Source organism: Heteronotia binoei, chromosome 6 (genome assembly GCF_032191835.1).
Source record: "Heteronotia binoei isolate CCM8104 ecotype False Entrance Well chromosome 6, APGP_CSIRO_Hbin_v1, whole genome shotgun sequence".
NCBI classification, from domain to species: Eukaryota; Metazoa; Chordata; class Lepidosauria; order Squamata; family Gekkonidae; genus Heteronotia; species Heteronotia binoei.
The window spans coordinates 684,066-711,524 of NC_083228.1; the positions used below are offsets into that span (position 1 = coordinate 684,066).

At 47.0% G+C, this 27,459-nt stretch overlaps 1 protein-coding gene across 1 annotated transcript in view; it reads left to right on the forward strand.

The window, feature by feature from the left end:
• The window catches only part of SEC31B (SEC31 homolog B, COPII coat complex component), an 82,974-nt gene extending 56,925 nt beyond the window's left edge, over window positions 1–26,049 (forward strand). The window contains exons 17-23 of the mRNA XM_060240953.1: window positions 11,246–11,438; window positions 12,133–12,426; window positions 16,067–16,122; window positions 17,071–17,217; window positions 20,760–20,876; window positions 21,850–21,921; window positions 24,737–26,049. Coding sequence (XP_060096936.1) covers window positions 11,246–11,438; window positions 12,133–12,426; window positions 16,067–16,122; window positions 17,071–17,217; window positions 20,760–20,876; window positions 21,850–21,921; window positions 24,737–24,916 — 1,059 coding nt within the window. The 3' untranslated portion in view covers window positions 24,917–26,049. The remainder of the gene's footprint in view (window positions 1–11,245; window positions 11,439–12,132; window positions 12,427–16,066; window positions 16,123–17,070; window positions 17,218–20,759; window positions 20,877–21,849; window positions 21,922–24,736) is intronic.
• Window positions 26,050–27,459: the final 1,410 nt, after the last annotated feature.

Here is a 27,459-nt window from a genome sequence, read left to right on the forward strand (position 1 = left end):
TGCTCTCCTCTTTCACCCTCAGCAAGAGGTTCTTTAGTTCCTCCTCACTTTCTGCCATTATAGTAGTGTCATCTGCATATCTGAGGTTGTTGATGTTTTTCCTGGCAATCTTAATTCCAGCTTGTGCTTCATCCAGGCCAGCATTCCGCATGATGTACTCTCCATATAAATTAAATAAGCAGGGTGACAATATACATCCTTGTCAAACTCCTTTTTCTATTCTAAACCAATCAGTTGTTCCATTTCCCGTTCTGACAGTTGCTTCTTGGCCCTTATACAGGTTTCTCAGGAGACATGCGAGGTGGTCTGGTACTCCCATCTCTTTAAGGATTTGCTACAGTTTATTGTAGGCATCCACATTGCCTTCTTTTTTCGCCATATTTTTAGTTCCACTTGTCTTGGTCCTATTGTATTTTTTATGTCCCTTTTTACTTCTTGTGTAAATATACCAAATCTTCCTTCTCCTTTATTTGTACTATCTTCCCATCTTGCCCATTTATCTCTGTTATTTCCATCCAGTTCCATCAACATTTTTATTTGGAATCCTTCATAATATGCTTCCAACTGTGGTACACCCCAACCTAGTTCTTCTTTTGAAGTATATATCACATTCTTTGAGACTCCAGCTTGCGTCTTTCCAAAAACCCAGTTTCTAAGTACCTTATCCCATATTGTCAGTTGTTTTTTGGGATCCCACTCTGGGAGTACCTGAAACAGATACATCAGCTTTGGTATTATAAACATTTTAATTGCTTTTATTTTTCCTAATATACTCATATACTTGTCCTTCCATTGAATTAAAGTTCTTCTGTTTTTTTCCAAACTATTTTATAATTTAATGTCATTAACTTCTTAACATCCCTTGTTATAATTGCCCCTAAATATTTCAACTTTTTAACTCCTAATTTCATGCCTGTTAACTTTGCTATTCTTTTTGTTCCCTTATATCTACTTTACTGAACATTATTTCTGATTTCTCAATGTTTACTCCCAGTCCTGAACATTCTTTAAAATCTTCCAAAATTATTATTAATTCTTTCATAGCCTCTAGGGGGTTCTCAACTAATAATATATCATCTGCAAATAAATTCAGCTTAATTTTCTCTTTCCCTACCTTATATCCCTGTATTCTACTACTGTTCCTAATTCTATCAGCCAGAGATTCCATAGCCATGACAAAAAGCATCGGTGATAGGGGGCAACCTTGCTTAATTTCGTAAGTATGTCCTTCATTTATTTTTAACCACTGCTTTCCCATCCATAACTTCCTTAGTATGTCCTTCATTTATTTTTAACCACTGCTTTCCCATTTTTATATATTTATTGCATTCACAACTGTCCCCTCAAAACCAAATTTATGTCTTTAAACATGATTTAAAGTCTCTCTCTCTCTCTCGGCTTGACTTCGCGAACGAAGATTTAAAAAGGGTACAGTAGTCCACGTCTGCTGCAGGCTCGCTGGTGGCTGACAAGACCAATGCGGGACAGACAGATCCAGCCACAGTGGCTGCAGGGAAAAGTCTGATTTGGGGTTGGTGCTGTAGCAGTACGATTCTTCCTCAATCTCCTTTTGTCCTCAAGACCAGCTATGCGTGCGTTCTCAAAGGAAGAGACAGCCTGGTGGATGGTATGCCTCCATGCTTTGCGATCTGAGGCTAGGTCAGACCACTGGTGATGGTTGATGCGACAGGTGCCAAGGGATTTCTTCAAGGAGTCCTTGTACCTCTTCTTTGGTGCCCCTCTATTTCGATGGCCGGTGGAAAGTTCGCCATACAGAGCAATCTTGGGAAGGCGGTGGTTTTCCATCCTAGAAATATGCCCTGCCCAGCGCAGCTGCGTCTTCAACAGCAGTGCCTCGATGCTTGTAACCTCCACCCTCTTGAGGACTTCAGTGTTGGTCACAAAGTCACTCCAGTGGATGTTGAGGATGGTGCAAAGGCAGCGCTGATGAAAGCGCTCAAGGAGTCGCAGGTGATGACGGTATAAAACCCACGATTCGGAGCCGTAGATGAGGGTTGTCATCACAACCGCTTTGTAAACATTGATCTTTGTGCCTTTTTTCAGATGTTTGTTGCTCCACACTCTTTTGTGCAGTCGGCCAAATGCACTGTTTGCCTTTGCCAGCCTGTTGTCAATCTCCTTGTTGATCTTGGCATCTGAGGAGATGATGCACCCCAGGTAGCTGAACTGCTGGACTGTCTTCAGAACTGATTCACCCACAGTGATGCAGGGAGGGTGATAATCTTCCTGGGGTGCAGGCTGGTGGAGAACTTCTGTCTTCTTCAGACTAACTTCTAGGCCGAATAGCTTGGCAGCCTCTGCAAAGCAGGATGTCATATGCTGCAGAGCTGATACCGAGTGGGAGACGAGTGCAGCATCATCAGCAAACAGTAGCTCTCGGATAGGTTTTTCCATTGTCTTGGAGTGAGCCTTTAGTCGCCTCAGGTTGAACAGGCTGCCATCGGTGCGATAGCGGATGTAGACACCATTGTCATCATCTAGATCTACTGCGGCTCTTTGAAGCATCATGCTAAAGAAGATCGTAAAGAGAGTTGGCACGAGAACGCAGCCTTGCTTTACACCTGTGCCTATTGGGAAGGGCTCCGAGAGGTCGTTGCAGTGTCTTCTTGGCCTCGCTGGTCTTCATGTAGCTGGATGATCATGCTGAGGAACCTTGGGGGACATCCTAAACGTTCCAAGATTTGCCACAGGCCTTTCCTGCTAACGGTATCGAAAGCTTTGGTAAGGTCGACAAAAGTCACATATAGACCCTTGTTCTGTTCCCTGCATTTCTCTTGGAGCTGCCTGAGAACAAATACCATGTCAGTGGTGCTCCTGTTAGCTCTGAAGCCGCACTGGCTCTCTGGGAGGAGTTCTTCTGCAATGGTGGGCACCAGTCTGTTCAGGAGTATTCTGGCAAGGATTTTGCCTGCGATGGAGAGCAGGGTTATCCCCCGGTAGTTGGAGCAGTCTGACTTTTCCCCTTTGTTCTTGTGTAGAGTGATGATGATTACATCGCGAAAGTCCTGTGGTAGTTTGCCTTGTTCCCAGCAGGTGACAAGTACTTTGTGAAGTGTGCTATGTAGTACTGTGCCCCTATGCTTCCAGATCTCTGGTGGGATTCCATCAACTCCCGCTGCCTTGCCACTTTTCAGTTGCTTGATGGCTTTAACAGTCTCTTCTAGGGTGGAGATCTCATCCAACTCTATTTTCACTGGTTGAAGGGGAGTGAGGTGGATTGCTGAATCTTGAACTACGTGGTTGGCACTGAAGAGAACCTGAAAATACTCCGACCACCAGTTCAGTATGGATGCCTTGTCTGTGAGGAGCACTTGGCCGTCTGCACTACGCAAGGGACTCTGAGCCTGATATGATGGGCCATATACTGCCTTCAGGGCTTCGTAGAACCCTCTTAAATCACCAGTTTCTGCACACAGCTGGGTTCTCTCTGCAAGCTTGGTCCACCACTCGTTCTGAATGTCTCGAAGCTTGCGCTGGAGGTTGCTACATGCAGCGCGAAAGATTGCTTTTTTCCTGGGACAGGAGGGCTGAGCAAGATGTGCTTGGTAGGCAGATCTCTTTTTCGCTAGTAATTCTTGGATCTCTTGATTGTTCTCGTCAAACCAGTCCTTGTTCTTCCTTGTGGAGAACCCGAGGACTTCTTCAGAGATCGACAGGATGGTAGTTTTAGGTGTTCCCAGAGTGCTTCTGGAGAAGGGTCTGTGGGGCAACTGGGGTCCTCAATTCTTGACTGGAGTTTTGCCTGGAAGGCAGCTTTAACTTTGGCTGACTGAAGGCTGCCAACCTGAAGCTTCCTCCGAGGGATACCTCCTCTCCTGGGTGTGGGTTTAAAGTGAAGACGGAGATTGCAGCGTACAAGACGATGATCCGTATGACATTCCGCACTGGGCATTACTCGAGTGTGTAAGACATCTCGAAGGTCTCTCTGGCGCACCAGAATGTAGTTGATAAGGTGTCAGTGCTTGGACCGTGGGTGCATCCAGGTTGTCTTCAGGCTGTTCTTCTGCTGAAAGATAGTGTTGGTGATGGTGAGCTGGTGCTCCATGCAGAATTCTAGCAGGAGGCGCCCGTTATCATTGCAGTTGCCAATGCCGTGTTTGCCAAGTACTCCTTTCCAGGCTTCTGAGTCTTTACCTACTCTGGCATTGAAGTCGCCAAGGATGATCACCTTGTCCTCTATAGGGGTCTTCCGTACGAGGTTGCGTAGATCAGCATAGAACTTGTTATTTTCTGCAGGATCTGCTTGAAGGGTTGGGGCATACACACTGAAGAGTGTTGCATGCTGCTTGTTTTGAAGTGGGAGGCGCATGGACATGATGCGATCTGAGTGACCTGTTGGCAGGTTTTTGAGTTTGGAGGCAATGGAGTTCCTGACCATGAAGCCAACGCCAGAAAGGCGGCTCTCAGCCTTTGACTTACCCAACCAGTAGAGGGTATAGCCAGCACCATGTTCTCGAAGACTACCTTCCTCAGGGAAACGGACCTCACTGAGAGCTGCTATGTCGATATTCAACCTGAGAAGTTCGTGGGCAACTAGAGCAGAGCGTCGTTCAGGGCTACCACTGTCTACTGTGTCAAGCATGGTTCTGATGTTCCAACACGCAAGCTTTAGTCTTTGCACACTTTGTGAGGCAGGTGCATGCCTTTTCTTTGTTGTTATTTTTTGACCGCAAGTAAGGATGCCCGTTGACCGCAGCTAGCCAACTGGGGTGGGGGAGACGAGCTTTGTTTAGGCCACCTTTTCTAGGCCCCTCTCCGTGTGGAGCAAGCAGTGCTGTCCCTAGATAAGGCTGCTTGGTCGTTCAGGGTGCTGCCGAAAAATGCTTTCGTCTCCGGGTCAGCATCAGGTGACCAATACCCTGAACCGCCTACATGCAGGATTGGGACTGCGGCTTCCAGTGGCATCTTCCACCTGCCGTTTCGCCCCTTGCCCATCGCTGCAGGACTTGGTGTGTTGTGGGTTGTGGATGTGGATATGCCCTTCAGGCCTGCACAGAGGAATTTTTAGGTGAAGCACAGTGTGCGCAGTACTGGCTCCACCCTTTCACCTTGGGGTCATCTGCCATGGCCCAGTAAGCCGGGACGCCAGCAGCGAGTCCTCCAGGTGGTAGGTGTTACATTAACGAGCTCTATCTGCCCGGGTTTGATGTTAGAGTTTTCCTTCTCTTGATTTAAAGTATCAAAAGCTTTATATATATCCAGTTTTAATAAGGCAATTTTTTCTTATTATTCCCATGGTAAAAAGCATTTATCACATTTCTGATAGGATGCCTTATATACCTCTCTTTCACGAATCCATATTGGTCCTCTCCTATTAACTTTGGTAATACCTTCTTTAATCTATTTGCTGGAACCTTTGCAAAAATTTTATAATCTTGGTTTGCCGAACATTGATCTCTAAGAATTTGGATCCTCTGGATCTCTTTGTTATTTTTGGATTGTATTAATCTCTGTCTTCCTCCAGGAGTCTGGGGCTTTTCCTTCATTCAAAATTTTATTAAACGACCTTTGTAATTCCGGGGCTATCAAATTTCCCACCAATTCTGCTGTAAACCCATCTAATCCTGGTGACTTCCTGTTTTTATTATTTATTTATTTATTTATGATTTGTATCCCGCCCTTCCCACAAGTGGCTCAGGGCGTCTCCCAACAATTAGTCAAACATAAAATTAAACAATATTTAAATATATAAACAGTTAAACATTTAAAACAGTTAAAACCTTAAAAACCAGTAAACATTCCAAAAATATATATAACAGGAGTCTGGCAAGCTACATTGAGTTTCTCATCTCCGCTAGGTGTAGGCTAGCTGGAAGAGGGTCGTCTTACAGGCCCTGCGGAACTGAACAAGGTCCCACAGGGCCCTCACCTCCTCCGGCAGCTGGTTGCACCATGTAGGGGCCATAACAGAGAAAGCCCTATCTCTAGTGGATTTTAAGCGGGCTTCTTTTGGCCCAGGGATAGTGAGAAGATTTTGGGTTCCCGACCTCAGTACTCTCTGGGGAACATGTGGGGAGAGACGGTCCTTCAGGTAGGCAGGTCCCAGGCCATATAGGGCTTTAAAGGTAATGACCAGCACCTTGTACCGAACTCGGTATATCACTGGAAGCCAGTGCAGGGTCCGAAGACCCGACCGAATGTGTCCCCATTTTGGGAGACCCAATAACAGCCGGGCCGCGGCATTCTGCACCAGCTGCAATTTCCGAGTTCGGGACAGGGGCAGCCCCATGTAGAGGGCATTGCAGTAGTCCAACCTCGAGGTGACCGTAGCATGGATCACTGTTGCTAGGTCGTCGCGCTCCAGGAAGGGGGCCAACTGCCTTGCCCGTCTAAGGTGAAAGAACGCGGACTTGGCAGCGGCTGCTATCTGAGCCTCCATCTTTAGAGAAGGCTCCAATAGTACCCCCAGGCTCTTGACCCTGTCCGCCGCCGTCAGCGGCGCACCGTCAAAAACTGGTAGGGGGATTCCCCCCCCCGGCCCCCGGCGACCCAAGCAAAGGACCTCTGTCTTCGCAGGATTTAGTCTCAGTCCACTCAGTTTGAGCCACTCAGCCACGGCCTGTAGTGCCCGATCGAGGTTTTCCAGGGCGCAGACCGGCCAGCCGTCCATCAGTAGATAGAGCTGGGTGTCATCAGCGTACTGGTGACACCCCAGCCCATACCTTCGGGCAATCCGGGCAAGAGGCCGCATATAGATGTTAAATAACATCGGGGAGAGAACCACCCCTTGGGGCACACCACAATCGAGTGTGCACCTCCGGGATAGCTCCCCCCCAATTGCGACCCTTTGTCCCCGACCTTCAAGGAAAGAGGAAAGCCACTGTAAGGCCAACCCCTGAATCCCCGCGTCGGCGAGGCGGCACGTCAGTAGCTGATGGTCGACCGTGTCGAACGCAGCCGACAGGTCTAACAACATCAGCACCGCCGAGCCACCCCGATCCAGATGCCGTTGAAGGTCATCTACTAGGGCAACCAACACCGTCTCCGTCCCATGATCTGGGTGAAAGCCGGACTGAAATGGGTCAAGGATGGAAGCGTCCTCCAGGAAAGTCTGTAACTGCATCGCCACTGCCCTCTCAATAAGTTTGCCCAAAAAGGGCAGTTTTGAGACCGACCGGTAATGTGCCAATTGGGCCGGGTCTAAAGATGTTTTTTTTAGGAGGGGACGGACCACAGCCTCTTTGAGCGGCGTTGGAAAATGCCCTTCCATCAGGGATCTATTTATGATATCCCGTACAGGATATCTAAGGTCCCTCTGGCAAGATTTAATAAGCCAGGAAGGGCATGGGTCCAATTTACAAATTGTTGGGCGAGCAGATAAGAGAATCCTGTCAACTTCCTCCAGGCTGAGGGGGCTAAAACCATCCAGAATATGATCTGAAGACAGGCTCGGGGCCTCGGTTTCACTAACTGTCTTAAAACTGGCAGGGGGGTCGGGGCGGAGTGATGCGATTTTATCCGCAAAAAATTTCGCAAAAGCCTCGCAGCCTATTTCCAATTTAATAGAATTTGGTCTGCCTTGCAGCAGCGTTGTAAGTCCTCGAATTATATCGAACAGTTGTGCCGGGCGCGAAGTTGCGGACGCAATCTTAGCTGCAAAGAATGCTTTCTTTGCGGATTTGATTGCCATCTCATAGGCCTTCAAACTCTCTCTATAAGATGTTCGGGTCACTTCGTCTCGAGTACACCGCCATTGCCTCTCCAGTTGTCTGAGTCCCCGCTTTAGTTGCCGCAGCTCCCGGTTAAACGAGGGCGACGGCTTCGAGCGGGGGCGTAGAGGGCGCCTGGGTGCGATCTCCTCGATGGCCTTGGAGAGCCCATCGTTCCAGGACTCTACCAGATCATCCAGGGAATCGCCAGTGGGCCAGGTGTCCCGTAGGGCCATTAGGAACCGTTCTGGGTCCATCAGACTCCGCGGGTGAGCTAAAATACGCTCTCTGCCTAAACAGGTTTTGGGTGACACATCCATACGAGCCTTAAAGGCAAAGTGATCCGACCATGGTACTGCTTCCATTGCAATATCGGTCACTGATATTCCGGCCGCGAAGACCAGGTCTAATATGTGTCCCGCCTGATGAGTGGGCGTTGTAACAACCTGGGAGAGTCCTAGTGTCGCCATGGATGACACCAGGTCCATCGCCTAGCTGGAGGCCGCGTCGTCGGCATGGACATTGAAGTCACCCAAGACCAAGAGCCTTGGGCACTCCAACGCCCAGCCTGCCGCGGCCTCCACCAGGGATGGTAAGGCGCCGGCCGGTGCATTAGGCAGTCGGTACACCAGCCAGATCGCCAACCCCTCCCCAACATCCCACATCAGGCCAACACATTCAATGCCCGGAATCTCTGGAGCCGGAAGAGCCCTACAGGAGTAAGCCTCTTGTATGAGTAGTGCCACCCCTCCACCCCCCACCCCCCCGCTAGTCCGTGACTGGTGAAAGACCGAGTATCCCGGGGGGACCGTCTGGGAGAGAGCTACCGTCTCCCCCTCACGCACCCAGTTCTCGGTCACGCAAGCCAGGTCCATATCCTGTTCGGACAGGAACTCCCGCAGGGCAGAGGTCTTATTGTTAATGGACCTGGCATTTCAAAGTTTGTTATAACATTTAATATTTCTTGTTGTGTGACATCCTCAATTAATTCCATTAATTCATCCTGACTAACTTTGTTTCTTATAATTTCATCAAATTGTTTACTTTCTTCTGCTTTAAATAAATTTTGATAATATTTAGCAAAGACCTCCTTTATCTGATTATCCTTATATATTTTCTCACCTTTTTCATTCTTCATTGACCCTATTCTTTGTTTTTCTCTTCTGCTTTTTAAATAATATGCCAATCTTTTCATTGTATTTATATTGGACCTTTGGTATTCATTTTTCACTATTATGTCTCTTTTCCACATGGCTATTAGATCCAGTTCCTGCAATTCCTTTTTCAGCTTAGTCAGTTTTTCCTGAGTGTGTTTTTCATATTTCTTTTGTAACCTCCTCTGACGTTCTAATAGCTCTTTCAGCCTTTCCTCTCTCTTAATATTTATTTTCCTGTTAAGCTGAACTTCTATAGATATACAAATTCCTCTAATAACTGCCTTTGCAGCATCCCATATTATCTCGTCTTCTGCAGATTGTCTGTTTTCCCTAAAATAATTTTCCACCCCTTTAAACAAATCTTCTTTATCTTCCTGATGAAAAAAAACACTTAGGATTGAATCTCCATCTTTTAATCTTCCTTTCCTCTTCTAATTCAATTTCCATAAAATTTGGTGCATGACCTGAGATCCATATTGGTTCTGTTTCTATTTTAGTAATTTTTGTCTCATTGGATTCTTTTATTAAAATATAGTCTATGTAAGAGAATTTTTAAAACTTTTTAGAGAAATAAGTAGGTTGTTTTTCCTTTTGCGAGAATTCATATACTTCTCTAAGTTTCCATTTTTTAAATTTCAAATACTTGTTTCCCTTAATACCAGTATTAAAATCTCCTACTATCAATAATTCTCCTTCATAGAATGACTGCAACCTTTGAAAAGTTTGATTCAAGAAAGACTTTGTCAGCAAGTGACCGAATATTTATTACTTGCTCAGATAAGGCTTCTACTGTCTGTCTTTTATATCATCTCTGATATTTTTCTCCATGTTGGCTAAAAGTTCCGCCATTTCCTTTATCTCCTTCTTTGCCATTATCTCCAGTGTGTCTCAGTCTTGAGAATTTTTAAAAAATGATTTCAAAACAAATTAACCCACCACACCAGCACGCTGCTGCTCTTCGAGCCTTATACTTTCATTCCGTTTTTTTCTCTTGTTTATCTTGTCTCTATTTTGGTTGTAATTAAGTTTTATCTCTGTTAACTTGGAGGGGTTGTATGAGGCGTCTGTCCTACGTGACGCATGCGCAGAACTCCCTCCCCTCCTTGTCCTCACCTTTTCAAGATCAAGCTGCAGGAAGCAGAAGACAGGGCTGCCTCCCTCGTCTGTAGCTTCTCTGGGCTCCATTGAAACACAGAAAAAGTTGCAAAGAAAGTTTGGAGTGGTTTTTTCCATTCCCAGAGTAGTCTGTGTCTGCCCAGAGATCTTAATGGGAAATTCATTCTGCATTTTTATATGTAATGGAACAGTCTGCTCCCCCTCTAATATCTGTATGATTTAGCTTGTTCCTGTTGGGTGAAGCATTTGTTTCAATTTCCAGTTATGTATGTTAACTCCAAAAACCAACAGCTTCAGCTGTCTTGTTGCAAATGATTGATGTTTTGAGCTAGCTTGGTGAGCCAGTTTGGAGTAGTGGTTAAGTGCACGGACTCTTATCTCGGAGAACCGGGTTTGATTCCCTACTGCTCTACTTGCACCTGCTAGAATGGTCTTGGGTCAGCCATAGCTTTTGTAGGAGTTGTCCTTGAAAGGGCAGCTGTCATAAAAACTCTCTCAGCCCCACCCACCTCACAGGGTGTCTGCTGTGCAGGGGGTGGGCGGTGAGGTAAAGGAGATTGACTGCTCTGAGATTCATAGTATAGGGCAGGATATAAATCCAATATCTATCTATCTGTCTGTCTGTCTATCTATCTTTTTTAAGATATTACAAATTAGGTGGACCACAACTAGGAAATACCCATCCTTTTGTGATTCACCTAGATTTACAGAAACACCAATTGGCAGATTCTTTCTTTCTTTCTTTCTTTCTTTCTTTCTTTCTTTCTTTCTTTCTTTCTTTCTTTCTTTCTTTCTTTCTTTCTTTCTTTCTTTCTTTCTTTCTTTCTTTCTTTCTTTCTTTCTTTCTTTCTTTCTTTCTTTCCTTCCTTCCTTCCTTCCTTCCTTCCTTCCTTCCTTCCTTCCTTCCTTCCTTCCTTCCTTCCTTCCTTCCTTCCTAGTGGACCTGAGAACAGGTACCTAAGTGAGTCCTTTAACCTGGGAACCCACAGCCAAAGCCAAAGGGAAACATTACACCTGGAGAGCAACAGACACTCTGAGTAGATTTGGGGGTGGGGGGGAGAGAAGCTTGCAGTACAAGCCATTTGGGGAGGTAGTGGCAAAAAGCTACAATGCAGGACTCTTTCAAGGTCCTGCAATTAGAATGAGGCCATTAACTGCATACCATGGGAGGAGATTTAAGGGCGTGCTATCCAAGGAGTGTGATGTGTTTTTGAGCAGAAGGAAGCAATCAGTGGCTTCTCAGCTCTGAGCCAGCCATGCCCACTGAGTGTTCACCTCACCCTTTGCCCCTTCCTTTTCCAGCTGGGTCCCAGCCAACTGCCATTCACCCCACCAGCCCTCGCTCAGCCACCTGTGCCTTCACCCTACATGCCTCCGCCTGCACCAGTGAAGCCTCTGCCCAGTGCAGCCCCAACTGTGCCTGTTTTCTCCCACAGAGGAGAGCCCCCACCTTATTCCCAGTATGGCTCTGGCATTGTGCCCGCTGCTGGACCGAGTGAGTATGGCATTGCAGGAAGTATGTGTCTTGTTCCCTGTTTTGAGGGCTACGTTTGAAAAGGCCCAGGTGTTGTTGTAACTTGGGGGTTCCAGCATCTCCCCAGACTGGCCCTTGTCACTTGGGGGAAGAGAAGCCACCAGCGTGCCCAGGCCTGCCTTTGAACAGAGCTGTTGTGCTTTGGCAGCTGTGTCAGTTAACCCAAGAGGAATGGCAAACACACAGCTTTTGGCTGCAGAATCTGTCCCCACCAGACTTTGCCAGGCACACAGAATGAGCTTCTGCAGCCAGAAAAACCTGGCTCATGTTTGCAGTTGTGCCCAGGGGTTTTTTAGTACAACAGGCCCAGCAGGAACTAATTTGCATGTTAGGCCACACCCCCTGATACCAAGCCAACCAGAACTGCATTCCTGCTCAGAAAAAGCCCTGGTTGTGCCAAATCAGTGTGTTGTTCCCTGAGCTCTTCTCTTTGTGTTTTCTGTAGCCAGCAAAGTCAAGGGAGGGCAGAGTGAAGTGCAGGGGAAATGTGACATTTGTCAAATCATATGAGGCCACGGGGGTCAAGACTGTTTTAGGGGAGAGGGAAGGAGCCCCAGGCCCAGTGTGAGCACTTTTGAGGTCCTAAGCAGGACAGAGTGTGAAGATAGCAGAAGGGAATGCCTCCATATAACTGGGCTTTCTCTTTTGGTTCCAGATGCGCCATTGCCGCAGCCGTTCAGCTTGCCTGGGGCCAGCCTTTCTGGACTCAGAGAGCTTCCTGCTCCATCGTTCTCTCTGGGACCCCCTGAAGCATTCCGTCCTGGACCCACTCTTCTGACTCCAACCTCAGTGCCTTCTTCCCAGCTCCCCATGGCTGGCAGTGCTGCCACACAGGGCCAGCCCACTATGCTTTTCTCTCCATTGCCTCTCAGTTGTCCAGCAGGGATGAGCTACCCTCCACCACTGTCAGAGTCCCTGGCTGCCAGCAGCCTCCCTTCACCACCCACAGGTGAGGACACTGTGCTTGGAAGTGGTTGCAGGGCACAATGCCTGTGGGCACCATGGCTCCTGCCAACACCTTTTAGAAAGTGGGTGGGCTTTTGCCCAGCAAGGCTTCTGGCTTTTTTAAAAAAGGTCCTTTGGCAGCAGCCACGTCCACAGCACAAGGGTCTCTCTTTACTGTGGCACCTGTTTTGTGGCTAGCTCTGCCTCCCACGCCAGCCATTTAGTGGTGCACCCACCATGCCACGTCAGACTTACAAAGGTGCCGCAGACTTAGAAAAGCTGGGACTCCTGGTTGAGGGTGTGATTTTGTCCCAGACCTGCCAATTAATTCTCGATTCAAATCAATCCCGAATAAGAAGGGCTTGAATATTCAGTGTCTTGGATGGCACAGGCGGAAAAATTAATCTTGTCTTCCTTTGGGCTGATTCCCAGCCCAAGATATACTTAAAATAAATGATTTGCAAACCAGCTAGACGGCAACCCATGGGGTCTCTTACGTACAAGGAATGAGTCAGTGGACTTGAGATGTCTGCAGAGTCTCTCTCATCCTATCTGGGTCTTAGATTTCATTTGTCGGGAAAGCAGCACCTGCAGTCTTCCATCCCTAGAGGAGCCTGCTGGAGTACAAGAATTTCCCCACAGGAGAAGCTTCGAGGGCTTTAACAATGAAAACTGCCTCTCTGGCATTTTACTTCTGCCCTGTTGATCAGTTTTGAACTGTTTTCTGAAAAGACTTCTTTTTTTTCACCGATGCTTAGGTGGCACTCCCTTCTATCAAGTGCAGGGAGGTTATGGCTGTCCTCTTTACACACATACTATTTTATGAGGGGAAAAGTTATAATATGGCAACTTATAAATTGTTATGTATAGTGGAAGAGAAGCAAATGGAAGGTGGCAGAAAGCTGGTCTCCACTAAAGAGTGGGGGGGAGGGGCTCACAAGTTGATGTCTTCTGCATCCTGTGGTGCTCTAAGCTGCCTCTTCCAACACAGATTGTGGGCCATCTTGTCAGTCCAGAGCAACAAAAAGTTGTGTAGTGTTAGAATCAACAATAGCATTTCAAACCCAATGTGTAAACTTTAAAAAAACCACAGAACTCTTCACCTGACTGGATGTTCAGTACAAAGTCTGAAAATAGGATTGAGGACATGTTGGATTATACATCTATCAATGCAAAAAAGGATTCAGGAAGCACCACAGTCTACCTGCCAGAAAAGAGTAGCACTAGATAGAAGGATGTGATTTGGGATTGGAGCTGTGATTCAGTGATAAAGCCTCTGCTTGGCATGCAGAAGATCCCAGGTTCACTCTCTGACGTCTCCAGTTACAGGATCCAAGTAGTAGGTGATGTGAAAGATCTCTGCCTGAGAATTTAGAGATCTGCTGCCAGTCTGAGGAAACAGACCTTGATGGACCAAGGGTCTGGTTCAGCCACAAGCCACCTCTTCCACACCAAGGAAGCCATGCCTAGGAGGTGAAATGAAGCAAACCTCTGCATGGAAAAATGAGCCTGTAGGACCAAAGATCCCACTTAAGGGTTAGTGCTCAGAATAGCTTGCAAAGATTCCCCCAATAGGAGTTGTACAAATGCATGGCCTACAATTGAAATTACTTCCTAGCACTGTTTTCTCCATTTCTTAGCATCTTTTTTTTAATTATTATTATTTATATCCCGCCCTTCCCACTAGGTGGCTCAGGGCGGCTTACAACATGTAAAACTAACATAAAATATAAAATTAAGCATTAAATTAACATTTCATAATTTATAGTTAAAAATCTAAACAATTATTATATACATAAACATTAAAATCATACAGCGGTCTTAAAGCTACACTCGATTCAAATTCGATTTCAAATTCAGTATTTCGGTGTTCAGTGTTCGATGTTCGATGCCGGTTAGCTGTGGGCCAGCCGGAAGAGGGCTGTCTTACAGGCCCTGCGGAATTGGGTAAGGTCCCGCAGGGCCCTTACCTCTTCCGGCAGCTGGTTCCACCAAGATGGGGCCATTACGGAGAAGGCCCTATCCCTTGTAGCTTTCAAACGGGCTTCCTTTGGCCCGGGGACAACCAGGAGGTTTTGAGTTCCCGATCTCAGTGCTCGCTGGGGAACGTGTGGGAAGAGACGGTCCCTCAGGTAGGCAGGTCCTAGGCCATATAGGGCTTTAAAGGTAATAACCAGCACCTTGTACCGAACTCGGTAAGGTATTGGTAGCCAGTGCAGAGCCCGAAGTCCCGGCTGAATGTGCTCCCACCTTGGGAGCCCCAATAACAACCGGGCGGCGGCGTTCTGCACCAGCTGCAATTTCCGGGTTCGGCACAGGGGCAGCCCCATGTAGAGGGCATTGCAGTAGTCCAACCTCGAGGTGACCGTAGCATGGATCACTGTTGCTAGATGGTCGCGCTCCAGGAAGGGGGCCAACTGCCTTGCCCGTCTAAGGTGAAAGAACGCGGACTTGGCAGCGGCTGCTATCTGAGCCTCCATCTTTAGAGAAGGCTCCAATAGTACCCCCAGGCTCTTGACCCTGTCCGCCGCCGTCAGCGGCGCACCATCAAAAAACGGGAGGGGTATTTCCCTTCCCAGACCCCGACGGCCCAAGCAAAGGACCTCTGTCTTCGCCGGATTTAGCCGCAGCCCGCTCTGCTTGAGCCACCCAGCCACAGCCTGTAATGCCCGGTCCAGATTTTGTGAGGCACAGACGGGCCGGTCATCCATAAGCAGATGGATGTTGATCTTCTTCTACATATTTATAGTATCCTGATTACCAGTATGAATGGTGAGCCAGTCGTGCTGGCATGCCTCAGGGGCCTGTAGCAGAAATTACTGAGAACCCATATGGAGCATTTTGAGCATGGAGGTTATCCAGTTATATATTATCCTGGTGTGTCTAGCTGTGACTTTGTAAAGTTTAAAATTATCACCATGAAGTCTCACCACATTCTTCCTCTTGTTTTTTGGAACAGCCTTTGACAGAATCCCTAAAGAAACTTGTTGTACTGAATACTCACCACATCACTTTCTTTTTCTGGTAGTACAGTAAAAGAATTGCCTCTCTGTCACCATGTTCTGTGTGTATCAGGATTTTTAAGCACTGAAATCTAGACCTTTGTAAAAGAATTTGAGCTCCACAGTAGTCTCCTCATTAGAGGTTAGAAGCAAAGAAGAATAGAAAATAAGGCAAAGGTTGAGAAAGAGTTAGAACATTTCATATAAAATCATTTGGCCAAAAGGTCTTCATCAGTTATGGTAACATGTAGCACAAAGATGTAAAAGTTTTAAAAACACAGCTCCCAACATTCTGGAGTTATGAGGAAGATGTCCCAGTAAAAGCTAGTGCTGGCCCTTGTAAAGTGGCTGTTTAAAAAACAGAGAACTCCTTGGGATTATAGAAAAATCTTCTCAGCAAGAGTCTGAGGGAAGAGTTTTCCCCAGCCAACAAAAATTGCTTCTGGCCAGACTTACACCACTGGGAAAGATGCAAGAAAAGTTAAATCACCAAAGTGATGTGTAGTTTGGATCTGAACTGGCACGTTAAATCTCCTGATGGCTCATGACAGGAAGAGGGAGGGAAACAATAGCCTGTGCACTCAGGAGCTTCACACCCTGCCCTTGTGTAAATCTGACCCTTGTGCTGTTACAACCTTTCAGCCCAAGAATCCTGGGACAGTCCTTCTGCTCTGAGAGGCAGCCTCCAGAGGAAAAAAGTAAGTGATCTCCTCGCTAGTAAGGAGAGGAGAAATGGGAGTTGGAGCTGATTTAAACCTCTTAAACCTGCTGCAAAGAACTGTTTGTATATGTTCAGAGATAGGTGGTGGTGGTTGTGTCTTAGATACCCTGAGGGACTCCATAAAGGAAGCCATGGCCTTCAGTCTGCCAGGCTGTTAATGATAGAATGTTTGGGAAGTTGCTAGTCACGGCTTGTGGGAGTAGATCAAGTAGGTGGCTGCCCAGGGCATCACCTGGCCTACAGGGACACTGCAAGGTGCCCTCTCTCCACACACACAGCACATGTGCTCCTTGAAGCCTGCCTGGCCACTTTTGCATTCCCCCAGTCAGTGCTACAGATCCAGGGAATGCAAAAGCAGGCTCCGAGAACCACACTGTGCAGGTGCCTCCCGGCTGCTTTCACATTCCCCAGGAAGGCTGAGCAGGTTTGGTGGGGCACCTCAGCAGTGAGCACACTCACAGCCTGGCTCCAAGTGCACCCCCCTGCTGCCGGGAAGGCTGGGTGGGGTCAGGGGGTGGCACAGCCAGGCTCCGAACAACCCCACTGAGCCCTCCCAGACCCTGAGAAGGCTGGGTGAGGTCAGGATGGTTCAGCAGTGGGCATACTCCCAGCACACCCACTGCCCTGCTACACCACCACCCCACACACACACTGGAAGTCAGGAGGGGCTCAGCCTGGGGTGGCAGAAGCCCCTGTTGCTAGTTCATAGGTGGAAATGACTTGACGACATGTGAGACAAGCAGTTGTATTAAAGAAAGAGAAATGGAAAACTGGAATCTTTGAATTCTTCTATACTTGGCTTTGTGAAAACCCCAGTGGTGCCCTCCTTTTCTGCTAGTTCTGCATCCTTGTGGGTCATGGTGGATGTTAACAAAAGCGTGTTTTAAGTGCTCTCCCTCTGTGTAATTTCTTCTTTTCCTTTTAGGTTCCTGAGTTCACCTCTCCTGCCCCAATCACAACTCCCATAATGAACCTCCCCATAAGGCCTCCTGGAGGTTTTCCTGTGCGATTTCCTCCATCCCAGGAGTATGTTTGCAGGCCTCCAAGAATGCCAACAGAAGGCAGTATGCGGGTGAGCATGGCCATTAGTCTTCCATATTCTAGCCCAGCATTTGGCTCGGGATTAGTTGCTGTCACCATTAAAGTTTTATTTTTATGGCTAAATAGTGTCTTATTCTGGCTAAGACTCAAAAACCTCTGGATATTGTGAAACAGAGAACAGCAGGCTTCAAGGACTGGTTCTTTAAGGTCTTCTGGTTCCTGACTCTTGCTGTCCTTTGTAAGAAATACAGCACATGATCTTGCATACCATACTTATAACCAGGTGTGTTTTTTTTAGCAGGAACACAGTTTCGACTGGCTTGGCATCAGAAGGTGTGGCCTAATATGCAAATGAGCTGCTGGGCTTTTTCTGCAAGAAAGCCCTGTGCTAAACAATCGTGATGTAATTCTCTCTGTGTGGATGCACAGTGAATCACTAGAAATCCACGTGCAACTGAGGGGTTCCATCTCCCCCCCCCCCCCCCCGTCCAAGGCAGCTCTTTAAACTAGAGAATAATGTTAACCACAAAGGTTTTCTCATAAGGTGGTGAGCTTGATAGAGGTCATAAATTTGGTTGGAAGTGATGATGGGTGTGGCTTTTCTTTTAAGATGCTTTGTATTGTATTTATTTTTGTCTTAAATGGTTTGTTCATTTTTTTAAGAGATACCAAATGGACATATAAAAACCCAGTGGTTAATTTATTTTTAATCTGCAACCACATTGTTAGAAGCCATTTTTAAAAATGTATGCTTGTATATAGTTTGAACAGCCCTCATTCATCCTTCACCCCACAACTATTTATTCCTGTTCCTTAGCCAGAGAATTGTGGCTATGCCTTTTTCAACCCCTTGTCTCTCCGAGAGGACACTCATCCGTGCTCACCAAGGTATTTGAGACCCTGGCTACAGAGAGAGGTCCCACAGCTCCCCTTGTCGGCCCCTGGCTCAGATGGGATTTCAGCCTAGATTTATCTATTTTATTTATTTCGTTTCATGTCCCTCCCTTTCTGCAAGCAAGCTCAGGGCAGGTCACAGACAACAAGTTTTACAAGACCATTAAAACAATTATACTAATATAAATGGTTCATAGAATCATAGAGTTGGAAGGGACCTCCAGGGTCATCTAATCCAACCCCCTGCGCAATGCAGGAAACTCACACATTCCTCCCCCTAAATTCACAGGATCTTCATTGCTGTCAGATGGCCATCTAGCCTCTGTTTTAAAGCCTCCAAGGAAGGAGAGCCCACCACCTCCTGAGGAAGCCTGTTCCACTGAGGAATCGCTCTAACAGTCAGGAAGTTCTTCCTAATGTTGAGCCAGAAACTCTTTTGATTTAATTTCAACCCACTGGTTCTGGTCCTGCCTTCTAGGGCCACAGAAAACAATTCCACACTATCCTCTATATGACAGCCCTTCAAGTACTTGAAGATGGTGATCATATCACCTCTCAGCCACCTCCTCTCCAGACTAAACACCCCCAGCTCTTTCAATCTTTCTTCATAGGACTTGGTCTCCAGACCCCTCACCATCTTCGTTGCTCTCCTCTGGACCAGTTCCAGCTTGTCTATATCTTTCTTAAAATGTGGTGCCCAAAACTGAACACAATACTCCAGGTGAGGTCTTACCAGAGCAGAGTAAAGCGATACCATCACTTCACGTGATCTGGACACTATACTTCTGTTGATACGGCCCAAAATTGCATTTGCCTTTTTAGCCGCCACGTCACGCTGTTGACTCATGTTCAGCATATGATCCACTAAGACCCCTAGATCCTTTTCACACATACTACTGCTAAGACAAGTCTCCCCCATCCTATAACCATGCATTGGATTTTTCCTACCTAAATACAGAACTTTACATGTATCCCTGTTAAAATTCATTTTATCGATTTTAGCCCAGTTTTCCAGCTTGTCAAGGTTATCCTGTATCCTGTTTCTGTCTTCTACTGTATTTGCAACCCCTCCCAATTTAGTATCATCGGCACATTTAATAAGCATTCCCTCTATTCATTAAGGATTAAAATTTTAAAAAACAGGCAGTACAAAAGATAACATTTTGCGATCCAAAATCACTGGAAGCAGCTAAGCCATAATCAGACAATAAGGTCTAAATGTATGTGGGCATCATGCAAGCCAGAAGCTTCAGCAAGCAAGGCCAAATAATTGGGTGCCCACCACCTCAACCAAAAGCCTGGCGGAACAGCTGTGTTTTGCAGGCCCTGCAAAACTGGAATAGGTCCCACAGGGCCCTGATCTTAGGTAGGAGGAAAAGCCCTGGTCAATCTAAGTGGATGCCCTTTGGGCCAGGGACAACCAGCAATAACAGTCCACCAACCGCAAGACTCTCTGGGGCATATGTGACAGTCCCTTAAATATGTTGGTCCCAGGCAGGCCTCGGATTCAGCGGGAGCTCACAGGAGCACAGCTCCTGAATATTTCTGAGAGTTCCACCTCCTCCTTCCCACCTTGTCCATTGAATAGTAGGTGCAGCTGCATAACAATCCCTGGAGAGTTCCACCACCTATTTTTCTACAAAATGACCCTTGGTCCGGCCACAAGAAGTTTTAAAGTTCAGAACCAACACCTTGAAATGGACCCAGTACTCAGTTGGTAGTCACTGCAATTGGCGTAGCACTGGCTGGTTGTGTACCCACACAAACGTCTCAATCAGCAGGTGCTCTGCTGCATTTTGCAGTAGCTGGAGTTTCTGGATCATCTTGGAGAAGAAGAAGAATTGCAGATTTATACCCTGCCCTTCTCTCTGAATCAGAGACTCAGAGCGGCTTACAATCTTCCTTATCTTCTCCCCCCACAACAGACACCCTGTGAGGTGGGTGGGGCTGGAGAGGGCTCTCACAGCAGCTGCCGTTTCAAGGACAGCTCTGCCAGAGCTATGGCTGACCCAAGGCCATCCCAGCAGCTGCAAGTGGAGGAGTGGGGAATCAAACCTAGTTCTCCCAGATAAGAGTCCACACACTTAACCACTACACCAAACTGGCTCTGAAGGGTATGTCTGCCTGCTGCATCCAATATTTCACTGCACGGCTGCTTCTTGGGCATCTTTATTTGCCAAGATTCAACCAAGGGACAAGTCTTTAAAAAACAAACCAGCTTTTGCCTCAGTCAGGATGGCTCAGGCAAGCCCGACCTCATCAGGTCTTGGAAGCTCAGCAGGGTTGACTCTGGTAAGGACTCCGATGGGAGGCCTCCTTGGAATACCAGCAGCCGGGAGGGCAGGGGCAGGCTGTATTCAGCCACCTCTCTGAATATCCTCCAGGCCTTTAGTAGGGGTCAGTCACCAGAGGTGGCCATGACTTCCAGGTGCACATACAAACTCACACATGCACACACACACACACACACATGTCCACATATTGCATTTGTGGAGAATTTCTTACATTTGCAGGATGTTTGCCTAAGGCTTGTGAGCTATTGCCAAAGCAGTGTGTGAGTCAAAATTTGCTTGGTGTCTTGTACATGGTTCCACTCAGGTGGAAGGGGTCATCTAGATGTGTATTGTCCACCCTTTAAGGACAGTCCTACAGTGTTTGCCTCTTCCTGCCTCCTCCTAGTTTCATGAACTGCCTGTGGTGCAAGTTAAGAAGAGGGAGATCCCTCCTGAGCATCAGGTGCTGAAGACCACCTTTGAAAGCCTGCTTCAGCGCTGTTTATCCGTCGCCACTGACATTGTAAGTCTTTGATCACTTCATCTCCTCCCCCCCCTTTTTTTTTAAGACAGGAGACAGAATTAGGCCAGTGTCCTGCTTCAATCTGCATTCCACAACTTGCTTGTTTTGCAGAAGGCATTATTATGTTTGACTTCAGAAATTTAGGTGACAGTTATTTGGAGACTTTCTCAGGAATAATATGTGGCTTGCTTCTGAGTAGACCTGTTCAGGATTGCTCCCTTTATCTGTTGGCATTCTCTTGAAAGTCAGTAGCTTCTGACCATGCAGTGCTCATCTTCATTTAGAGAATCTGATCATGTCCAGTTCCCCCTCTTGTTTTACATCTACCTCTCTCGCCACCTTCTCTCTATAACTGAGGCCTTAGAGCTCTGATCAAAACAAAGCTAATGGCCATATAGTCTTTCCTTCTGCTATGGAATCTGTGTGCTTCAGGACTGCTTCTCCCCAAATGGGAGAAAAGACAATTTCTCCCTTTCACATCCTCAGGGAGTGGCAGAGCTATAAAGAGCCAGCTTTCCTCTTCCTGCTTAATCTGTAGTCCTATTGGCAATGGGTTGTGACAGAATTCTTCACCAGCAATGTCCCGTGCGAGTTGGTTTGGAGACCAATACTTTGATTGGATCATGGAAGCCAATTCCTTTTGACAGGAATACAGCAGAACAAAAGCTGGGTTTGGAGAGTATTCTGATATGGACAGGTTTTCTTGTCCCCCCACACCACCCATTTTTATTCATTTATAGATTAGATTGATAACTGCCATTCCCAGTTGGGCTCAAAACCCCACAAGTGAGATTTTTGTTTGGCCTCTTCTAAGGCAGAGTACAGTCTGGCCAAATCTAGGGGTCTTGAAGGCTTCGAAGCGTTTCCTGTTCTGGAGTGAAACTTGACTTTGTACTTCACCTGTGCTATTGTAGTATCCCCAGCCTTTTCTCCTCAACCAGGAGTTGTGGCAGTTCTTTCTTTCTTGTTGCAGAAAACCAGAAGGAAGCTGGAAGATGCAACTCAACGGCTGGAGTGTTTATATGAAAAACTGCAGGAGCAGGCGGTATGTGCTAGCGCATATCACTTGAGACCCTGAGTGGCATGGTCTCTTAAGCTGTTTTTACTCACATCGGATAATCCGCACTCAGTGCACTATAATCAATTGTTTGCAACTGGATTTTCCTGTTTCATCCAGGAAAATCTGGTTGCAAATGATTGCTAGAACTATACATAAAATCAGCCTCTAGAATCCTCTTAAAGGGTTGGAATGGCCAAGAAGGGAATGGAAGGGGGGTGAACTATGATGCTTTTACCCACGCCCCAGTGTCTTGGTGAAAAGTATTTTCTTCCCTGCTTCCAGCTCTATTTTGGGTCCAAAAGCACTTGTGAGTTGTAATGTGTCAGGTATGAGGAGCTGTCTTATACTGAGCTGGATGACTGAATGTCTGTGGCAAGTGGCAGCAACACTCTCAAGGCGCTCTCAGACATGGACTTTTCCCCCAGCCACACTTCTTGAGGTCCACTGTAACCAGGGGTTGTTTTATAGGAAAAAAGGTGGTGGAGCTCATCCAGGGATTGTTATGCAGCTGCACCTACTATTCAGTGTACAAGGTGGGAAGGAGGAGGTGGAACTGTCAGAAAAGTGTAGGAGCTGTGCTCCTGTGAGCTCCCACTGTAACTAGAAAGCCTGGGATTGAGCCCAGGGATCTCCTGTGGAATGTGGCTCAACAGCAAAGCATCTGCTTGGCATGCAGGAGGTTTCGGGTTCAATCCTTGGCATCTCCAGTTGGAAGAATCAAGTAGTGGATGATGTGAAAGATCTCCACATGAGACCATGGAGAGCTGCTGCCAGTCAGAGCAGAAAGCCCTAACCTTGATAGCATAAGGCAGCTTCATGTGCTCTTCCTCTGTGGCTCCTTTCCAAACTAGATAGCAGCACAGTCTCAAGAGTGAAAAATGGAACCATGAACAGCTAGGCAAGGCCACACAGTGAAGGCTGCAGGGTGGAAGGATGATAGAAGGAGCTGTGGCTACTTGGAGATTTTTGAAGATATTGAAGATATTGGATTTATATCCCGCCCTCCACTCCGAAGAGTCTCAGAGCGGCTCACAATCTCCTTTACCTTCCTCCCCCACAACAGACACCCTGTGAGGTGGGTGGGGCTGGAGAGGGCTCTCACAGCAGCTGCCCTTTCAAGGACAACCTCTGCCAGAGCTATGACTGACCCAAGGCCATTCCAGCTGGTGCAAGTGGAGGAGTGCGGAATCAAACCCGGTTCTCCCAGATAAGAGTCTGCACACTTAACCACTACACCAAACTGGCTCTCCATTTTTTGGCCACTGTGTGACACAGAGTGTTGGACTGGATGGGCCATTGGCCTGATCCAACATGGCCTCTCTTATGTTCTTTAGGATGGAAAAAGTTGGCTGCTGCTCAGCTCAGAAGGAGAGCTAAGGCTGGGTCAGCATCATAGCAAATCCCCAGACTGACTTAAAATTTTGCTTTCCTCAAACTTGGGGGGGTCAGGTATGGGGTGTTGCATTTGTCAGTGTTGGCACTGGATCTTCCCACACCACTCAGTAACCAGACTTCAGGGCACTTTGTGCCATGTGATGTGGTTTTTTATTCTATGTGAGAGCTCTCGCATTTGCAGGGGAAACTTCCTCCACAGTTCTGTTCCAAGCAGCAAAACACTCATTACCTTGAATACTTCTAAGTGCGATAAGTGAATGTTGTGTATCCTTGTTGTTGCCTGGGTGAAAAGTGAGACAAACAACTGAAGTGAGCCAATCTCTGCTATTAGTTCTTATAGGCATAGATGGTTTTAAAAGAGGATTAGGCAGACTCATGGAGGAGAGGTCTATCAGTGGCTACTAGCCATGGTGACTAAAGGGAACCTCCCCACTCAGAGGCAGTGAACCTCGGAATACCAATGCAAGGAGGCAACATCCGAGGAAGGCCTCAGTGTCAAGCATCAATATTTCAAAATAATCAAGCTTTTGTTTTAAAATCAAAGACTTATTTTATTGAAACTCCATGATTTGTTCCAAGGACTGAAACCTTGGAAGTAATACAGATCTCTACATTGCATAGTATCTTAAGGGTTACTTCAAAGGCAGGGTTATACATAACTTCAAAAGAATAACATAAAGATGCAAATTGCATTGAAGGTTCAAAGGCTGCTATCAACTATCTTTGGTTACTAAGGAATGGGAACATCTCCTTTTCTCACGCATTATTTACTGACTGATAAGACCTGTTGGTGAGAATCTGTAGGAGAGGCATTTTACATTATTATTACAAGGTTACTTACAACTCCTGAGGCAGAGAGATTTATTATGCTTCTACTGAAAGAAAGAGGAAAGGAAGAGAGGGGAGAAGGGGAGATGGAGAAAGTATGGATAAACCAGCATTTAGAAATAACATGCTTGACACTCAGCCTCTATGGCTGTTGTTGGCCCTCCAGAGGAACTGGTTGGCTACTGTGTGAGACTAGATGGACCCTCCCTGGTCTGATCCAGCAGGGCTTTTCTTAATTTCTTATCAAGGCCTCTATGCCTTGCTGTTGGCCCTCCAGAGGAACTAGTTGGCCACTGCTAGACTAGAGAGACCACTGGTCTGATCTAGCAAGGCTCTTCTTTTGTTCTTCTTATTCTTGAGTGAGAGTGGGTGATGATATGCATTTGATGCACCATATGACTAGCGCATGGTGTACAGAGTAGCTCCAGTAGAGGGGCAGCAGTTCGGAGCATGCTTTCTCCATTCCCACCAGACTACAGGCACAGTGTTTGGAAGCCATTGTTGATTCTGTGGGTTCTTCTGTCAGATAACAGAGGGCGCATGGCCAGGTTCTCTTAACATTCTCCTTTTTTCCCAGCTCTCCCAGCCCATCCTGCTGGGCCTCCACGAGTTGACTCGCTGTGCAGAGGCTGGCAGCTACCAGCAGGCCCTGGCGGTGCACACACAGGTGGTGAACAGCAGCAGGTTCAGCGATGTCTCTGGCTTCATGCCTGTCCTGAAGGCTCTCCTGACCATTGCCCAGAAGCTCGACATTTAGGATCTCCGCGGCCTGGACCGTCACTGTGGAAGGAGGGTGTGGGCTTGCAGAGGTTTTCTTTTGGCAGTTGGATGCTGGATCTCCTCCTGAGGGGGGCTGTGGCTGGAAGTAGCTGCCACTCAGGCACCTCAGTGTGCGGCTCCTTGAGTGTCTTCCTGCTGCAGGTTCTTCAAGAAGTCCCTTCGCTGGACCTCAGCGCAGTACGAATGCAACTCGGGGCAAGAGCAAATGCCAGCCTCCTTGTCTCCTCTGCCTTCCCAAGCCCCTTTCCCATCATTTCCTGGCTTTTGGGTCATCCTCGTGCTGCAGGAGATCATCTGGCTGTATTGCAGGAACCTCCCAGTGTCAAGGAACTTCAGGGCTGCTGCTTTTGGAGGCGCTTTGTTAGGGCTTGGGGAGCTCATGGAATTGCACTGACCATCCTGCTGCTAAATAATGACTGATATGCTGTTCTTATTGTGGGGTTATGGGCTGTAAACACAAACTCCTTGTTTGAAAACTGTCAGGCCCCTTCCAGATTGGACCCAAGTGCCTCTCTTCCCACTGTGGCCTCATCCCACCTACTGTGTCCATTTCCCCAAAACAGCCTGGGCAGCAGACGATCATTAAGCCCTGGACAATCCTCTGTTGCTGCCAGGCCACACGGGAAATGTAGGTCCAGTTCAGTCCATGCTTGGGGTGGGGCTTGGCTCAGTACTGTATGGTGCTTTTTAATAACTGCCTTGCTAGGAGATGGGGTGTACCTTTTCAGAGAGACCAGTGCAAGGAAGTTCCTGGTGTTTCATAACTTGCGCTGCGGTCAGACTTTCTTCATCTTTCTTGGTGGATGATTTCAAGGGGTTAGAAGAATTCTTTAGATATATTCCAACTTGCAGGGTGGGTCAGCTTTCTGTCACTCACAGGAACATGCTTGAAGGTGGACTAAAGCTAAGCTTGCACTGAGACAGTCTTTGCCTTGCAGCCCAGAAGATGAGAATGAGTGTGGTTCTGTGTGTGGGATTCAGCTCTGATCAGTATTTTCACATTTTTTTCTGATGCCTCTGCCTTACACACATAGCCAGTGCCAATCTCTCCAGAGGTCTGCAATTTGAGGCACAGATTAAGCAGATGAAATAAAGGTGTTTTTGTGAACACAGGCTTCCTTCCCTCTTGTTATTCTCAGTGCAGAAGACAAACCTGTTGAGCCTGTGCAGTTGGAATAGTTATGTGTTGGGCTTGGCTGGGGAAGAGGAGGAGCCAGGAAGCTGTTGGGGTAGGTCTTGAGGAAGTGACTATCTTTGGCTTCACAGGTAACATAAGAACATAAGAGAAGCCATGTTAGATCAGGCCAGTGGCCCATCCAGTCCAACACTCTGTGTCACACAGTGGCAAAATTTTTTATATATACACACACACTGTGGCTAATAGCCACTGATGGACCTCTGCTCCATATTTTTATCTAAACCCCTCTTGAAGGTGGCTATGCTTGTGGCCTCCACCACCTCCTGTGGCAGTGAATTCCATGTTAATCACCCTTTGGGTGAAGAAGTACTTCCTTTTATCTGTTTTAACCTGGCTGCTCAGCAATTTAATTGAATGCCCACGAGTTCTTGTATTGTGAGAAAGGGAGAAAAGTACTTCTTTCTCTACTTTCTCCATCCCATGCATTATCTTGTAAACCTCTATCATGTCACCCCACAGTCGACGTTTCTCCAAGCTAAAGAGTCCCAAGCGTTTCAACCTTTCTTCATAGGGAAAGTGTTCCAGCCCTTTAATCATTCTAGTTGCCCTTTTCTGGACTTTCTCCAATGCTATAATATCCTTTTTGAGGTGCGGCGACCAGAACTGCACACAGTACTCCAAATGAGACTGCACCATCGATTTATACAGGGGCATTATGATACTGGCTGATTTGTTTTCAATTCCCTTCCTAATAATTCCCAGCATGCCGTTGGCCTTTTTTATTGCAAACGCACACTGTCTTGACATTTTCAGTGAGTTATCTACCACGACCCCAAGATATCTATCTTGGTCAGTCTCTGCCAGTTCACACCCCATCAACTTGTATTTGTAGGTGGGATTCTTGGCCCCAATGTGCATTACTTTGCACTTGGCCACATTAAACCACATCTGCCACGTTGACGCCCACTCACCCAGCCTCAGCAGATCCCTTTGGAGTGCCTCACAATCCTCTCTGGTTCTCATCACCCTGAACAATTTAGTGTCATCTGCAAACTTGGCCACTTCACTGCTTACTCTCAACTCTAAATCATTTATGAACAAGTTAAAGAGCATGGGACCCAGTATTGAGCCCTGCGGCACTCTACTGCTTACCATCCTCCACTGCGAAGACTGCCCATTTATACTCACTCTCTGCTTCCTATTAATTAGCCAGTTTTTCATCCACAAGAGGATCTGTCCTTTTACTCCATGGCTCTCGAGCTTACTAAGGAGCCTTTAATGAGGAACTTTATCAAAAGCTTTCTGGAAGTCAAGGTAAACAACATCTATTGGGTCTCCTTTGTCCACATGTTTGTTCACCCCCTCAAAGAAATGTAACAGGT